This window comes from Macaca mulatta, chromosome 14 (assembly GCF_049350105.2).
Source record: "Macaca mulatta isolate MMU2019108-1 chromosome 14, T2T-MMU8v2.0, whole genome shotgun sequence".
NCBI classification, from domain to species: Eukaryota; Metazoa; Chordata; class Mammalia; order Primates; family Cercopithecidae; genus Macaca; species Macaca mulatta.
This window is the reverse complement of record NC_133419.1, coordinates 6,424,819-6,442,485: the sequence shown is the minus strand read 5'-3', so window position 1 is coordinate 6,442,485 and position 17,667 is coordinate 6,424,819. Positions and strand designations below refer to the sequence as shown.

The 17,667-nt window shown below is 41.9% G+C and overlaps 1 protein-coding gene and 2 long non-coding RNA genes across 18 annotated transcripts in view; 2 read left to right on the top strand and 1 right to left on the bottom strand.

The window, feature by feature from the left end:
* The window catches only part of KMT5B (lysine methyltransferase 5B), a 59,726-nt gene that overhangs the window by 32,087 nt on the left and 9,972 nt on the right, over positions 1-17,667 (bottom strand). For 12 of the 16 annotated variants that reach the window (XM_077960694.1, XM_077960695.1, XM_028832661.2 and 9 more), the window contains 2 exon segments: positions 4,730-4,965; positions 268-415 (listed from right to left, as the gene is read on the bottom strand). Coding sequence is in view for 10 of the 16 variants with exons in the window: in XM_028832661.2 (XP_028688494.1) it covers positions 268-415; positions 4,730-4,889 (308 nt within the window). In the remaining 6 variants the exon portion in view is untranslated. 16 annotated transcript variants of the gene reach the window in all.
* On the top strand, positions 5,656-6,535 carry LOC144334080 (uncharacterized). The gene is made up of 3 exons (XR_013403493.1): positions 5,656-5,692; positions 5,951-6,390; positions 6,447-6,535. It is a non-coding gene; the product is annotated as an uncharacterized LOC144334080 (long non-coding RNA).
* On the top strand, positions 8,584-11,286 carry LOC144334084 (uncharacterized). The gene is made up of 2 exons (XR_013403497.1): positions 8,584-9,069; positions 10,152-11,286. It is a non-coding gene; the product is annotated as an uncharacterized LOC144334084 (long non-coding RNA).

Here is a 17,667-nt window from a genome sequence, read left to right as displayed (position 1 = left end):
TTTTAAAATAGAACATGAGAATGCTCCTCCAGCTTTATATGTTGATAGAAATGTTCTGAGGTAAAATAAGAACACAGAGTTAGAACTGACAAGATTCCTGGAGTCTTGTTCTCTGCTTCTCTTGGCTCACACACAGAAAAACCCTTCCACTGCAAAGAACTTTCCTTTACTGTCATTTTAAATTTTGAGCAAAAGTAAAATTAGCCATCTACGTTCTTGAATTCAACATCATCATCTGTTCCATTCAGGATAAAGACTGAAAATTACCTAGTATTCATTTTGTGTGTTTGAAAACCTAAATAGGGATCAAGAACCAAACTGGTTGCTAGGTCATCATTTTCACAGAGTTCCTTGGCGGACATTCCAGAAGATGGTACATAGCGACTCTGTCCTTCAAATCCCGAGTTACCATTACCTGTGAAAAGCAAAAGCAAGAAAAATTACTCAAATTGAAAACTACTTAAATCTGCCTTAAAAATTCTTTAGCCGCACCGACCATTCAAGCTGGTAATAAAGAACTGAAAAATCAATCAGTTTTAGTAATTAAGAATTTAATAACCTTTGCATAAGACAGAAAACCAAATGCAGTAAACCATCTCCGTTACTGAGAGTATTTTGATTAGCAGGTAGTAATAGCAGGTTCCAAAGGTTCCCAAGAACAGGGTCTGCGTAGTTGTGAAAATTTGGTTCAAATGCTTGGCTCTCCCCCACCCCCTTCTCTCCAAGGAACACTGAGAAACAGGGGACAGGAGGATGTTCACTATTTAACAAGTCAGTACACAGGGCCATTACAGATAGGACTGGGGTGAAAAGGCAAGAGGAACACAAGATAGTTTTTGCAAGAAGCGCCAGAACTCCAGATCTCAAGTATCAAAAGGAATCTCATGAAGTTCGGCTTCCTGCTTTTGGGCAGGTGAATGATTATTATCCTCACTTTGCAGGAAACTGAGGCACAGACAAAAAGAAACTTGCCAACAATTCCAGAGCTGGGTAGTCGAAGTGGGGAAAGAAGTAGAGAGAGAATGACAGACCTATTTCTACTGACCTCTGTTTGAAGCAATTTTGAATGAATGGATAAAAATAGAGACTCAAATATGTAACTGAAATAATTGGGTTTAACTGTGGAAGAAAAGCAATGTAAAGAAGGAAACGAAGGCCAAGTTATAAGAAGTTTCATCAGAGTTGATTAAGTTTGATGTATGTGCCACTGACAGTCCTTCCATGGACTTAGCACATAGTTTACGGAGGACAACAGCAATATAACGTTCAGGCTCTCAAAACCAAAATGGGGAAGAATGAAACACAGAGTAAAGTTTAACCTTTTCATCTACTTTTTCACAGAACAAATAGTTAAATGTAAGTTCCTGCCAAGGGCAGACATATGATTCTGCAATCAAATTATTTGCATGGAGCTATGTGAAAAGCTATCAACGTTAAATTTTTTGTAACAGCATAATAGCTTTATTGAAATACAATTCACAAATGATACAACTCACTTTTTTTTTTTTTTTTTTTAAAGACAGGGTCTTGCTCTGTCACCCAGCCTGGAGTACAGTGGCGTGATCACAGCTCACCGCAGCCTCGAATACCTGGGCTCAAGGAATCATCCTGCCTCAGCCTCCCTAGTAGCTGAGACCACAGGCATGCATCACCAAACCTGGTTAATTTTTGTATTTTTTTGTAAAAATGGGGTCTCACCATATTGTCCAGGCTGGTCTCGAACTCCTGGGCTCAAGCCATCCTCCTGCCTCAGCCTCCCAAACTGCTGGGATTACAGGCATGAGCCACCAAGCCCAGTCTTTTTTTCACACAGGCATTTACAAGTATAAATTTCCCTCTAAATCACTGCTTTGGCTGCATCCTATAAATTTTAGTACGTTTTATCTTTCTTTTTATTCACCTCAAAATGTTTTCTGATTTCCTTTTTGATTTCTTCTTTGACCCACTGATTACTTAGAAGTGTGTTTCATTTCTACATATTTGTGAAATTCCCAAATTTCCTTGTTAATTTCTAATTTTCCTCCATTGAAGTCACAGAACATAACTTTTATTATTTCAATCCTTTTAAGTTTATTGAAGCTTGTTATACGGTCTAGCATATGGTCTATCCTGGAGAATGTTGCACTTGCACTTGAGATGAATGTGTATTCTGATGAGGTTCTAAAGATGTCTGTTAGCTCTCATTGGTTTACAGTGTTAAGCTGTTCTACTCATTATTAAAAGTGGCGTATCAAAGTCTCCAAATTATTGCTGAATTGTTGATTTTTCCCTTCAATTTTGTCAGTTTTTGTTTCCTGTATCTTAAGGCTCTGCTGCTGGGAAAGTCACTCACTGTATCTGAGATGGGGCACTGCTCTGTGCTCTCCCATTTCTCCTCATCGCTGGCTCTCTTTCTGCACCATTCTGGCCCAATAACATTCAGTGTAAGGCTATGTTATCGTCACACTCCGGTTTTCCCAACGTAGCCTTCTATATTTATCTATGCTTGGTAAAGTGTAACCAACGTAATGGCCATTTTCTTTTTTTGAGACGGAGTCTTGCTCTGTCGCCCAGTGGCGCAATCTCGGCTCACTGCAAGCTCTGCCTCCAGGGTTCATGCCATTCTTCTGCCTCAGTCTCCCAAGTAGTTGGGACTACAGGTGCCTGCCACCACGCCCGGCTAATTTTTTATTTTTTAATTATTTATTTATTTATTTTTTTGAGACGGAGTCTCGCTCTGTCGCCCAGGCTGGAGTGCAGTGGCCGGATCTCAGCTCACTTCAAGCTCCGCCTCCCGGGTCTACGCCATTCTCCTGCCTCAGCCTCCCAAGTAGCTGAGACTACAGGCGCCCGCCACCTCGCCTGGCTAGTTTTTTCTATTTTTTTTTAGTAGTGACAAGGTTTCACCGTGTTAGCCAGGCTGGTCTCGATCTCCCGACCTCGTGATCCGCCCGTCTTGGCCTCCCAAAGTGCTGGGATTACAGGCTTGAGCCACCGCGCCCGGCCAATTTTTTATATTTTTAGTAGAGACAGGGTTTCACCATGTTAGCCAGGATCGTCTCGATCTCCTGACCTTGTGATCCACCCACCCTGGCCTCCCAAAGTGCTGGGATTACAGGCGTGAGCCACCACACTCAGCCTGTAATGGCCATTTCTAAACTTTTTTGTTTGTTTTTGAGACAAGAGTCTCGTTTTTTTGTCCATGCTGGAGTGCAGTTGTGTGATCTCGGCGCACTGCAACCTCTAACTCCTGGGCTCAAGTGATCTCTCCAACCTCAGCTTCTCAAAGTAGCTGGGACCACAGGTGTGCAACACCATGACTGGCTAATTTTTCTGTAGACACAGTATTTTTCGTAGACATGGTGTTTCACCACGTTGCCCAGGCTGGTCTCAAACTCCTGGACTCAAGAAAATCCATTCACCTTGGACTCCTAAAGTGCCGAGATTACAGGTGTGAGCTACCATGCCCAGATGCATTTTCTAAATTCTTGTGTATCTATAACAATTCAACTAATTAAAACCGTTTTGCACTATGATACACAAAAGGAGGCCAACAGTGATTTGCTAAAAAGCTTAAGATATGCCTAGTTTACCGACCAGAATGAATACACTCTGATGTGATCACTGTGTTTCTCAATTCTTCACGTTCACGCTAGCTACTAAGGAGTGAGGCAGGACAAGGGTGCATGCGGCCAGCAGCCTCAGGAGTGAGTGGTGTCCATGCAGAGGACTAACTCATTCGGTCTTGCCTCTTCCTACTCTTGTCCTGAGCAGGAATTCTGTCTGGTTTCTACAGCAACAGTGACCTGATCTGAAATGGAAAGGTTAAGGGTAGCCTGGGCCCAATGAGTTGCATAAACCCTAAAAGGTAAGAAGGAAATCAATCAGAACTGGATTCAATCTGAAACTACAGAAAAACCACAGGCTAATCCAAATCCCTGGAAACAGGCCAACGCCAATCTGAATTAAGGATATTCAAAAGTGGCTAGATTCATGTTAGAAAAAGAAGAAAAACCGTCCTCTTTAACATGACATACATTTGGACATATAGCTGCCTAGTTAGGTATACACTTGTCCTCAGTCATTTTACTACTTTTAGAGGAACTACGAAATACGCACCAAATCCACAACTTCCTGAACCCTTAAAAGCAGCCTCTTTCCCACCAAGAGGTATAGAGGAAATAAAGTAACTTATCAGCAGTGTTTCACTGTCAGGATGAACAACTGTCTACCCTGTATAAATAGAATAAATTGCTACGATTTGTGAGGCTGCCCTAAAGCAGTCAGTTCTATCCATCCTCCATTCTACTTACGTAAATTACATAAGTAGAATTAAATAAGTTGGCATCATTATTCATATTATTCCATGAAACATTTGTGGAAATTAGCAAAGAAGTACATACCTATACTTACATCTATTAAAAAAATACAGGTTAACCTGTAAGAAGTTCAATTAAAATTTTAAAAATTTAATAAGACATATCAACCATTCAGGTATAAATTCTACAAAATATAAAGTAAGAGAAAAGCATGATTAAAATAATTATATGAAGCATTAAACTTGAGTTTTATATATTGTTTGATGAGAATAAAAATTGACACAACTTTGAGAGTAAAAAGACTATATTGTTAATTATGAAAATGCAAAAAATTATTTAAGACAAAAGAAAACAGAATATACATTACAAACTAGAAAGAATTACTACCCCATATCACAATTAGAACATTGAAGGTTTAAGTGTGTACATACATCTGCTCGACCTCCTCTCGACTGCATTTTTGCCAGCCTTCAGGGTGTCCTTCCCCGTGTGCTGTAATTTTGATTGATTCTGCTGATGGTCATTAGACAACTTGCCTCCATTTCTCCTGCCATTCACCACCATGTTCTTGGATTCTCCCAACCACTTCATACCCACAGACAGCCTGACCCAGGTGCATTTAGTCACTCTCTTCAAATAGCTTAGAGAATACTTTCAATGTTCTCTCCTAACAGAAACAAAATATGAAAAACAAAACAAAATGGGGAGGTAAATACATGAAAGATCATGCTAAACAGACCCTTGAGAAAGATATATAATATTAAAAGGACAGTCATTCACAGCATAATGATGTTTTGGTCAATGACAGACCACATAAACAATGGTGGTTCCATAAGATTATAACAGAGCTGAACATACACTTCATAAAATTCGTATTGCCTAGTATTTACTATATTATATTTTTTATTGTTATTTTAGAGTATATTCCTTCTACTTTTTTTTTAAGTTAACTATAAAACAGCCCCAGGCAGGTTATTCAAGAGCATTCCAGAGGAAGGCACTGTTATCACAGGAGATGACAGCTCCATGCATGTTACTGCCCCTGAAGACGCTCCAGTGGTACAAGATATAGAGGGAGAAGACAGTGATATGGATAATCCTGACCCTGTGTGGGCTGAAGCTAACATGTGGCCTGTGTCTGTTTTTAATAAAAACATTAAAAAATTAAAAGTAGGAAAAAGTTTATAGAATAAAGATATTTTAAAAAGAATATAGTTGGGCATGGTGGCTCATGCCTGTAATCCCAGCACTTTGGGAGGCCATGGCAGGCAGACTGCTTGAGTCCAGAAGTTGAGACCAGCCTGGGCAACATGGCAAGACCCTGCCTCTACAGAACATAAAAAAGTGAGCCAGGCATAGTGCTGCGTGAGCCTGTGGTTCCAGCTACTTGAAAGGCTGAGATGGGAGGTCACGCCTGCAGGGAAGCCATGATTGCAACACTGCACTCCAGCCTGGGTGACAGAGCAACCCTGTCTCCCAAAAAGAAAAGAAAAGAATAAGTGTATTTTTGTGTCTTTTTGTCTGTTTTTTGAGACAGTCTCACTCTATGGCCCAGGTTGGAGTGCAGTAGCATGATTATGGCTCACTACAGCCTCAAATTCCAGGGCTCAACCCATCTTCCCACTCAGCCTCTCAAGTAGCTAGGACTACAGGCAGGAGCCACCACATCCAGTTCATTTTAAAACTCTTTTTTTTTTTTTTTTTTAGAGACGGGGTCTCACTATGTTGCCCAGACTGGTCTCCAACTCCTGGCCTCAAGCAATCCCTCCACCTTGGCCTCCCAATGTTTTGGGATTACAGGTATGAGCCACTGTGCTTGCTAAGAAAGAATATACATTCATTTATTTGAGACAGGGCCTTGCTCTGTCGCTCAGGCTAGAGTGCAGTGGCACCATCTCTGCTCACTGCAACCTCCACCTCCCAGGTTCAAGCGATTCTTCTGCCTCAGTCTCCTGAGTAAGTGGGATTACAAGTGTGTGCCACCACACCTGGCTAATTTTTGTATTTTTCGTAGAGATGGGGTTTTACCATGTTGGCTAGGCTGCTCTTGAACTCCCAACCTCAAGTGATCCACCTGCCTCGGCCTCCCAAAGTGCTGGGATTACAGGCGTGAGCCACTGCGTGTGGCCTGAACATATTTTTGTATAGCTGTATGTGTTTGTATTTTAAGCCAAGTGTTACCATAAAAGAGTCAGAAAGTTAAAAAAAAAAAAAAACTTTATAAAGTAAAACAGTTACAACAAACTAAGGTTAATTATTAAAGAAACATTTCAAAATAAATTTAGTGTAGCCTAAGTGTACAGTGTTCACAGAGTCTACAGTAGTACATATGTACTAGGTCTACACAATTACTCACCACTCACTCACTCACCCAGAGAAACTTCAAATCCTGCAATCTCCATTCATAGGAAGTACCCTTTACAGGTGTACCATTTTAAAATCTTTTATTCTGTATTTTTACTGTACCTTTTTTATGTTTATGTGTGTTTAGATAACAACACTGTTACCAGTGACTACAGTAGTCAGTACAGTAACATGCTGGACAGGTTAGTACCCTACAAGCAACGGCCCGGGTGTGTAGTAGGCTAGACTACCTAGGTTTGTGTAAGTATACTCTATGATATCTGCAAGGCAACAAAACCGCCTACCCTCACATTTCTAGAATGTGTCCCTGAGACACACTCTATGAGTGCCCTCTATGATATCTGCATGATGACGAAATCAACTAACCTCACATTTCTCAGAATGTGTGATATCCCTGTCACTAAACAATGCATGACTATAATTTAATAAATGATGTCTCTGCTCTTTAAAGACAATCTTGGCTCTCCCCAGTCATATGATGCCTGCTCAGGAATACAGTGGCCCCAGACTGAGCAGAATGTAGACAGAAGGTAGGGGCTCATTCTGACTTGTTCCTTGCTTGTGATTAGAATAGTACTGACAAACAGCAGGTGCTCAACAAATATTTCTTTCAGTAAACAGTAAGAACTGTCTTTGCTCCTTATTATACTGATATCTAGGTACAGCTCTATCATCTGCTCAAATCACAGGTTTTGGTAATGCTCTGAACTGGGTGAGTAAACTACATGGAAGTTACTTATCTCCTTTGTTCCAAGGCAAGCTTAGGAAAAGGCATCTATGCTAAGCTTTGTCCATCACAGTAAGAGACTCCTAACTGTTACGCTGGCTACTCATCACCACAAACAAAACTGAGCAGACGGACAAGAGTAAGGAAAGTAAAGGACTCTGTATCTTTTTGTTGTTGTTACTTTGAATTCACTGTTCTAGATATTTAAGAAACCAATACTCAGATATCAAAGTAGTGCCCATCTGGAAATGTCTACCTTATCATTCCTTCACAATGGCAACAAAACTGAGAAGCTACTGTATTTGGTAATATAAATGTATCCCTTACTATCTGAATTTGGGAACCGATTGATATGAATAGTGGGGGATGCTTGTAATTTATAATGACATTTGGAAATGAGGATATTATACACTGCATTCATTACTAACGGAATGAGAAAAAGGATGACCATGATCCCACCTCATTAAGGAATTATGTGTTAGTGTAAGTCAGACTAAAAAGGCCCTACGATAAAGTGCAAAAATACAGAACTTCAGAGCCAGAGCTGCCTTAACATCACCAGTGTGACGCCTTCAATTTACAAACAAAACTGAGACCACATGCCTGAAGCCACATGATCCGCCCGCAGCAGTCTCATGAGTAAAACCCAGCACTGCTGCCCAACAAATTCTCAACTACACCAGACGCAGGTCAATTTCCTTTCCACAAACACATAGAAAAGTACAAATGATAAATTACCTTGAAGTATTCACAAAAATACATGCCTGGACATACCTTTAATGATACTCAACACAAACACAAAACATGAATTTTTACTTGATCTCAGATCTCTTTCCTGTTACAGGAATATCTGTGTGAGTTCACTGGAGGGTAAGACGTGCATGTGAGCAGCATGCTTAGGGGAATGGCAAAAAAGAAAATCTGATCAATGCTGAAGACAACTTTACAATTGTTTTCTAACATGAATTTTTCTTTTGGTTCCCTCACTGTTTAAGTTCAATTATAGTATTTAACTTTTACAGTGCCTTTTGATTTTTCTTGTAGGTGTCACTAAATAGTCTTGTAGCTATTCTACATCAGTTATAAGGATTTTTCAATTATTAAATTTTACCAAATTTAACATTAAAACTGCTCATTAATGATCATGTATGTTACACTTAGGAGAAAAGGCGTAGAACTCAACAGCAATATACCTTTTTTTTTTTTTTTTTCAAGGAGACAGGGTCTTGCTCTGTCACCCAGGTTTGAGTGCAGTGAAGTGATCATGGCTCACTGCGGCCTCAAAGTCCTAGGCTCAAGCGATCCTCCGCCTCAGCCTCCCAAAGTGTTAGGATTACCAGCATGAGCCACCACACTCAGTAAGAGCAGTATATTTTTGAGGTATAAAGTACAAAGAAAGCTTGAGAAAAAGAGCAATGGGTGGTCCATTGCGAGTCTTGGATCTTGGATCCCAGCAGTTTTGCACAACACTGTTATCTACGGACTCTAAAATGGACTTCATTTAAAGAGACCCATGGGGCCGGGCGCAGTGGCTCAAGCCTGTAATCCCAGCACTTTGGGAGGCCGAGACGGGTGGATCACGAGGTCAGGAGATCGAGACCATCCTGGCTAACATGGTGAAACCCCATCTCTACTAAAAAAATACAAAAAACTAGCCGGGCGAGGTGGCAGGCGCCTGTGGTCCCAGCTACTCAGGAGGCTGAGGCAGGAGAATGGCGTGGACCCGGGAGGCGGAGCTTGCAGTGAGCTGAGATCCGGTCACTGCACTCCAGCCTGGGTGACAGAGTGAGACTCCGTCTCAAAAAAAAAAAAAAAAAAAAAAAGAAACCCATGGAACAGTAACAGAAACATAAAACAATATGAATTGTGGCATTTGAATCCTAGCACTTGGGGAGAGCATCAAGTACCACTTTTTTTTTTTTTTTTTTTGAGACAGAGTCTCGCTCTGTTGCCCAGGCTGGACTGCAGTGTCCGCAATCTTGGCTCACTGCAACCTCCGCCTCCCAGGTTCGCTATTCTCATGACTCAGCCTCCCAAGTAGCTGGAATTACAGGTGTGCACCACCATGCCTGCCTAATTTTTGTATTTTTTAGTAGAGACAGGGTTTCACCATGTTGGCCAGACTGGTCTTGAACTCCTGGCCACAAGCTATCCTCCCACCTTGGCCTCCCAGTGCTAGGATTTCAGGTATGAGCCACCATGCCCGGCCAAGGATTCAAAAATTATAGCCTACCATCACAATGCATTCAAAATTTGAGTTTGAATAACCTCATCAAGACTTACATCTCTAAAAGCTTCAAGTTTCACCTGCATTAAAGTTCTTCATCGAGCCATCTCACAAAAATAAAAGCTTAAAGGGACTAAAATTCGTGACTACATTCCATTTTATTTCCCTTCCTCAGTTTTCTTCAATTTCCTTGACCTCTAGGGTCTTTCATATTACTTATGTTCCTTTAGACAAGAGCCAAAGAAACAGCACTTTCTGAAAAAATGGATGTTCTGTGACAGTAAGCTTTCATTGATAGAGAAGCATAAACTTGGCATGATAAATTTAGAATTAGGTTTTTTGTTGTATCCTATAAAAAGCTGCATTAACAACAAGCAAATGGGCCAGGTGGTGGCTCATGCCTATAATCTTGGCTCTTTGGGAGACCAAGGCAAGAGGACTGCTTGAGGCCAGGAGTTTGAGACCAGCCTGGGCAACACAGCAAGACCTCAATGCTACTAAAAGTAAAAATTAAAAAATTAGCCAAAGATGGTAGTCACAGCTACTCATGAGGCTGAAGTGGGAGGATGGCTGCGGCCCAGGAAATTGGAGATGCAGTGAGCCATGAGCATGCCATTACACTGCAGCCTGGACGACAGAGTGAAAAAAAAGAAAATGATGAAGTGGTAAATGTATATAAATGTATTTTACATTTCAAGTTAGAGTATACTCTCAGAAGCTATGTGGTTTAGAGAAAACAGACCTCAACAAAAGTTGAGGGCTCCTATCCTACCTCTGTCTCTTACTAGGCAGTTGGTAATTGGGAAAGTCACTTAACCTCTCTGAACACCATCTCTTTGCCTAATTCCTTAAGTCCCAGTTCAGTGTTCACATCCTCTAGGAAGTGTTCCTTGACCTTCACTGCCAAATCTAGTTATATATTTATGCTACAAAACTTAGGTGAAAGCCCTTATGTGATTATATTGTTTAAGAGTCTGCTTCCTTAATTAAGAGTTCCGAACGTTGAGAACCTATTTTTCTTATCTCTGGCCCTAGTGTATCTAGTATACCACACAGTATATCCTAGAGGCACTCAACTAATGAAATAAATAGGCTGTAATCTAAACTGCATCATAGAAACTATATTTCTGCATTTAAAAAAACCTGTAAATTAAAGATACTGCCTGACCTCTTCAAATCCTCTCCTTTCTCAAGATGTCCATGGTGTTAAAGGGGGTGAGAGAAGCTCCTGCACAGATAAAAATAGGGCAGGAATCACAGCAGATACCACCACTAAGTTCCCTACCACTTGCCATTATACTTTCTGGTTTACTCCCTAGTCCTTGACCCTCCAGAAAAAAGAACCAGGACCAGGAAAAGTGCTTTTGGTCCTTTAGGAAATCATCTGTAGAATGCGATGTTTAACACACAACTTACAGATAATGATGTAATAATGTATTTTTAGACTTCTCAGGAGTCCTAATATTCCTCAAAAATAAGACATGAAGCATAATTACATGAAATAGAAATTAAATATATGGAATAGAAAGACTATCCATGGAGAGTCTTTTTTTTTTTTTTTTTTGAGACAGAGTCTGGCACTGTCCCCAAGTTAGAGTGCAGTGGCGTGATCTCGGCTCACTGCAACCTCCATCTCCTGCGTTCAAGCGATTATCCTGCCTCAGCCTCCCGAGTAGCTGAGACTACAGGTGCGTGCCACCACACCCAGCTAATTTTTTTTGGTATTTTAGTAGAGACGGGGTTTCACCATGTTGGCCAGGATGGTCTCGATCTCCTGACCTCGTGATCTGCCTGTCTCGGCCTCCCAAAGTCCTGGGATTACAGGCGTGAGCCACTGTGCCTGGCCATGGAAAGTCTTTAAGTCTCAACCAAGACGTCCACTCGAGAGAGAGAAAGCAGAAAATCTGGGGATGAGGCCCAGCAATCCGTGTTGTAATAAGACCTCCAGGTGATTCAAGCTCCAGTGTGAGAGCTATTGCTCTAATTTACTCATTCATTCATTTTATCATGTTAGGGCTAAGAATAGATACAAAATTTTTAAAAAAAACTATGGAATAAAAAATTAAGGAAATTATAATATATCAACCAAACATTTTTCTGAGAATTAGGAAAGGTTCACCAATAAATCACTTTAGTAATAGCAAACTTTGGCTCAATTCATGGAACACAGACTGAGACCCACTCTAATGTATACATAATTTAAACTAAATGTGGGTTAATGATCCAAACTGGAACAAATCTGTGCCCTCGGGTCTCATTTATATTGTGGTCAACTGATATTATTTGAACCCAAAGTACTTTAATGTAACAGGCACTTCTGTCAATCACAGAACATGGCTAAATTTCACTAGTATGAATGCACTGGCACATCTCTGGATGTAGCCTAGCAGAGATTCTCCACATGTCCATATGATAAAAGCTATCCAAAGACCTTTCTTTTTTTTTTTTTTTTTTTTTGAGATGGAGTCTCACTTTGTTGCCCAGGCTGGAGTGCAGTGGTGCCATCTCCGCTCACTGCAAGCTCCGCCTCCTGGGTTCACGCCATTCTCCTGCCTCAGCCTCCCGAGTAGCTGGGACTATAGGCGCCCGCCACCACGCCTGGCTAATTTTTTGTATTTTTAGTACAGATGGGGTTTCACCGTGTTAGGCAGGATGGTCTCGATCTTCTGACCTCGTGATCTGCCCGCCTCGGCCTCCCAAAGTGCTGGGATTACAGGCGTGAGCCACCGTGCCTGACCCCAAAGATCTTTCTTAAGCTGATAAATGAAACATTTGTAAAAACAATTCTAATGAAGCTATCAATAATTTGGGGGCTATTTAAAAAAATTTTTAGCTCAAAATGAATACATATTCTACTAATGATCCGGTCTTCATTTGTTCTGCCCTCCTAAGTGTGCAATCTGTTCTTGCTGGCAAGATCTTCCCTCTAAGGCTGCACACTTACACATTAAAGGTAGTGACAGGATTTTAAAAAGCTAACACACGTCAATACCGTAGTAGAGTACAGACAAATAGGGGGTGAAAACAGTGGGTAGAGGCCAGACGCAGTGGCTCACGCCTGTAATCCCAGCACTTTAGGAGGCCAAGGCGGGCGGATCGCCTGAGGTCAGGAATTTGAGACCACCCTGGACAACACGGTGAAACCCCGTCGCTGCTAAAAATACAAAAATTAGCCAGGCATGGTGGCGCACGCCTGTAATCCCAGCTACTCAGGAGGCTGAGGCAGGAGAATAGCTTTAACCCGGGAGGCAGAGGTTGCACTGAGCCAAGGCTGTGCCACTGCACTCCATCCAACCTGGGCGACACAGTGAGACTGTGTCTCAAAAGAAGAAAGAAAACTGAAACAAAACACCGGGTGGATAGCAAAGCCTAAAATAGTTCATGGCTACCACAGAGGTGCCCCCTCCCAACAAACAAACAAGGGTGCAGACTTCCATGGAACATAGCTGGCTCACGTGGAAATGTCCCACGGTCATGGTTTGGCTGACACACTCGGAGCTCATTAGCCACTGACTACATTTAGAAGTAAAAATTGCCGCCGGGCGCGGTGGCTCACGCCTGTAATCCCAGCACTTTGGGAGGCCGAGGTGGGCGGATCACGAGGTCAGGAGATCGAGACCATCCTGGCTAACACGGTGAAACCCCGTCTCTACTAAAAATACAAAAAACTAGCCGGGCGTGGTGGCAGCGCCTGTAGTCCCAGCTACTCGGGAGGCTGAGGCAGGAGAATGGCATGAACCCGGGAGGCGGAGCTTGCAGTGAGCTGAGATCCGGCCATTGCACTCCAGCCTGGGCGACAGAGCGAGACTCCGTCTCAAAAAAAAAAAAAAAAAAAGGAAGTAAAAATTGCCTCAATTTTGTCCCAAATTATTAGGAGAAAAATTTCAAGAAAGTACTGACTGCTTTTTTTTTTTTTTTTTGAGACAGAGCCTTGCTCTGTCGCCCAGGCTGGAGTGCAGTGGTGCAATCTTCGCTCACTGAAGCCTCCGCCTCCCAGGTTCAAGCGATTCTCCTGCCTCAACCTCCTAAGTAGTTGTGACTACATGTGCCCGCCACCACGCCCGGCTGATTTTTTTTATTTTTAATAGAGACAGGGTTTCACCATGTTAGCCAGGCTGGTCTCCATCTGCTGATCTTGTGATCTGCCCGCCTCAGCCTCCCAAAGTGCTGGGATCACAGGCGTGAGCCACCGCACCTGGCCATTACTGACCACTTCTTAAGTGGCATATTAGCTTGGTGCAAAAGTAACTGCGGTTTTTGCTTTTTTTTTTTTTTTTTTTAAAGTTACAAATCCTGTTCTGATTTCCCAATATAAAAATGTCAGGAAATTTACTGGACATCTACTATATTCCAGACACTGTTGCAGGCACTGAGGATACAGCATGGAACAAAATAAGGCTGTGCCCTCATCTGTGCTTATATTCTAATGGAAAAAAGCACTACGAAATAATAAATTAATGAATAAATGCCAGCACCTTTTGGGAGAACAAGCCATTTATGGTGGCAGGGAGTGTTTCAGGTGGAGAAGGAGGGTGATAGTGGCTACTTCCTAAAAGAGCAAGGGATGTGAGGGGACAGCCGGGCATCAGGCAGGAAGCATGCAGTAGACAAAGGGAAGGGCAAGCACAAGGTGCAGAGGCTGGTGCAGCTGGGGCAAATATGGGCGAGAGTGGGAGGATGAGGTCAGAGAGGCTGCCACAGGGAAGAAGGGCTTCAAAGCCACTGCTGAGACTTGGGCCTTTACTCCCAGTGAGACGGAAAGCAGAGGAGTGACATGATCCAACTCACAGTTTTAAAGGACCATTCTGGCAGCTTGCTACATGGTACTTTAAAAAAGCAGTTCTAATGAAACTACAAATAATTTCTAGGACAAGAGAATGCAGGGAGACATTATTATTAGTAGTAGTCTATTTACTAACTGATTACTGCTGTAAAACCAGAGGAGAACTAGTGGTTGCAGCAGCAGAGGTGGCAAGAAGTGGTTGGCTTCGAGATCTTTTCTGAAGGTTCTGCTGATAGTTAGGAATTGCGGACAGACTGACTGTGGGTGTTAAGAGAAAGAAGACTCAAACATACCTCCAAATGAAGAATGGAATATTTAGGAATGTGACAAAGAGTATAGGAAGACTGGTTTTCCCAAGGATTGCGGTGTGGGAATTTGGTTTTGGTTATTTTTTCTTCCTTTTCTGGGGTCTTTTTTGGTTTTAGTCATTTTTGAGATGCCCACTACAGATCCTAGTGGAGTCGGCAGCTGGATACAAGGGTCTGGAGTCCACCTCCAAGCTGAAGATAAAAATTTGGAGTCAAAACATTAATAGCATTTCAAACCATGGAATCAGATGAAATCTAGGAATCAGTGTAGATCAAAGAAGGCCAAGGACTGGGGGTGGGGGCACTTTCACATGTACAGGTCAAGAGGAAGAGAAGCAGCACACGATTGTAAAAGGAGCAATGAGCGAAAAGAAGAGCTGAGCGTGACAGGGACCATGCCGTGAAGGGAGTTAACAACTCAGGCAAGAACTGTAGGTGCCCAGAAAGCAAATACTTTTATTTTATAAGTCTAAACTCACGGAAAGGATGGGCTGTTGCTGATCTTTAAGCCTTGCTCAGAAACAACAGAGAACTTCTAAAATGGACATAATGTCTTAAACATGCACTTGTGAGGAAGACAGGGGGCTTTGCTTTAAGAAACAGATGGCAGAGAGCAATATAAGGAATGGAGAGGGAGAGAGAGAGGGAGAGGGAGAGGGAGAGAGAGAGGGAGAGGGGGAGAGAGAGAGAGAGGGGGAGGGGGGAGAGGGAGAGAGAGAGAGAGAGAGAGAGAGAGAGAGAGAGAGATTGACTCACAGACCAGGAAAGACAAATGTAAATTAAAATTATGGAGTGGAAGGTGATGGCAATAGGTTAGTTAATTTGAGAAGGCAAGCATTCAGAGGGCTTATAGGATCTATGTCAAAAAAAAAATTTAACTAATAGATTAGTTAAATCTCTGGACTGGAGTAATAAAGATGACCTGAGTAGGAGAATGAGGTGGAATTCCTGAGGACTACTGTGCAAGGCTTTGTGCCTTCTACTTTTGTGAATATTAACAAAAATGATGCAATCAGGCTCTAAGAAAATGCAACTGGGATTCTGCTCCAAGATGGGCAGCATCACTTCCCCAAGAGATTTACCCAACACTGAAATCAACAAGAAGAGTCACCTTATGCGGTTTCACTGGACCAACAGATGGGAAAAGAAGCACTTACTACAGATTCTGGTACCAAACATAAATAAGGAGGTGAGGGGTGGGGGGATAATTTATGATCAATATAAAACATACTGGAAAACTGCTAAAAAAAGAAATGTATTTAAAGGGGACAATATTGCAAGAATGATTTCTAGTTATATTTAAAGCAGAAACTCCTAATCATAACATAACGCCACTAAGGTCAGAAGCGTGACACCCACCACCACCACCACCACCACCACCATCACAATGCATTCTAAATCACCAGTGCTACCACTGGTGGGGGGAGGGATAACTTTAAAAAATATTTTTTCCCCAAACGTTTATAGTGAACCTATTTACTTATAATCAGAAAAAAAAAAACACCGAAAACCTTAATACTTTAACACGTTTCAAAAGAAAGCAGCACTGATTCATAGGAAATGGGCTAAGTTCACATAACCATGCCTGTTCTATGCCAGTGATGGCCCCTCAACAAATGTCAATTCCCTTCTCTTTCCAGTCTATCAGATTATAAATTGTTGAGTGACTTTCGAGAAGTTGCATCCAATTTGAGAACTCTGATTCAAATCCATTTTTACTTAAACACAGGCATTTTTTGCTTAATATCCTAAAAACCAAGATTAAAAAAAAACTGTCAAAAAAGTTAAAACACTGATTCTGAATGACTGAAAAGAATTTTAACACAATTCCTGTGACACTGCCGAGAACCCTCTAGCCAGCTGACATGCTGAACTTGTCTGCAGAGAGTTTATCCTAGAGAAATTATCCAGTGGTAGGGAAACAATCCCCAAGTGTTTAAAAAACAAAAGTCAACATACATTTTTAAAAAGTCAGTTCTGGCTGGGTGTGGTGGCTCACGCTTGTAATCCCAGAACTTAGGGAGGCCAAAGCAGGTGGATTAATTGAGCCCAGGAGTTCAAGACCAGCCTGGGCAACATGGTCAAACCCCAGTCTCTACCAAAAAAAAAAAAAAAAAACCTTAGCCGGGTGTGGTGGTGCATGCTTGTAGTCCCAGGTACTCAGGAGGCTGAGGTGGGAGGATGGCTTGAGCCCAGGAGATTGCACTACTGCACTCCAGCCTAGGCGACAGAGCAAGACTGTCTCAAAGAAATAATAAAAAGCAGGTTCTAGCCTGTTAGAGGACTTTCATAAATTTTTATTCAGAAAGGCAAAGAAAACATTTTTCAAGTGATTCAGTTATAATTTGGTAAGAAAACAATTCAGTACACCACTGGTTAACAGTGACTGAGATTACACTGGAGAATGAGATCACAAGCAATGTTTACCTGTTATATGTTCAACTTTTCAAAATAAACATGTGTGACTTTTGTAAAAGAATATTAAAGATACTTACACAAAGGAAAAGGAAACAGCTTGGCAGCTTCCCACCACAGGGCCTTTGCACTTGGGGTGCTGCCAAACTGCTTATCAGCCCCTGCCCAACCCCACTTCTCCAGCTACATAGATTTCCTTGTTATACATTTGAACCCCTTAACGTTTCTCAGCATGGTGCTTATTACAACCATACTCATTACTCTGTGTAATTATTTCATAACACCTGCCTTCCCTACTAGCTAAGATACACCCTTTTTTTTTTTTTTTTTTTTTTGAGACAAAGTCTTGCTCTGTTGCCCAGGCTGGAGTGCAGTGGCTCAATCTCGGTTCACTGCAACCCTTGCCTCCCAGGGTCAAGCGATTCTCCTGCCTCAGCCTCCTGAGTAGCTGGGATTACAGGTGCACACCACCACACCCAGCTACTTTTTCTATTTTTAGTAGAGACGGGGTTTCATCATGTTGGTCAGGCTGGTTGTGAACTCCT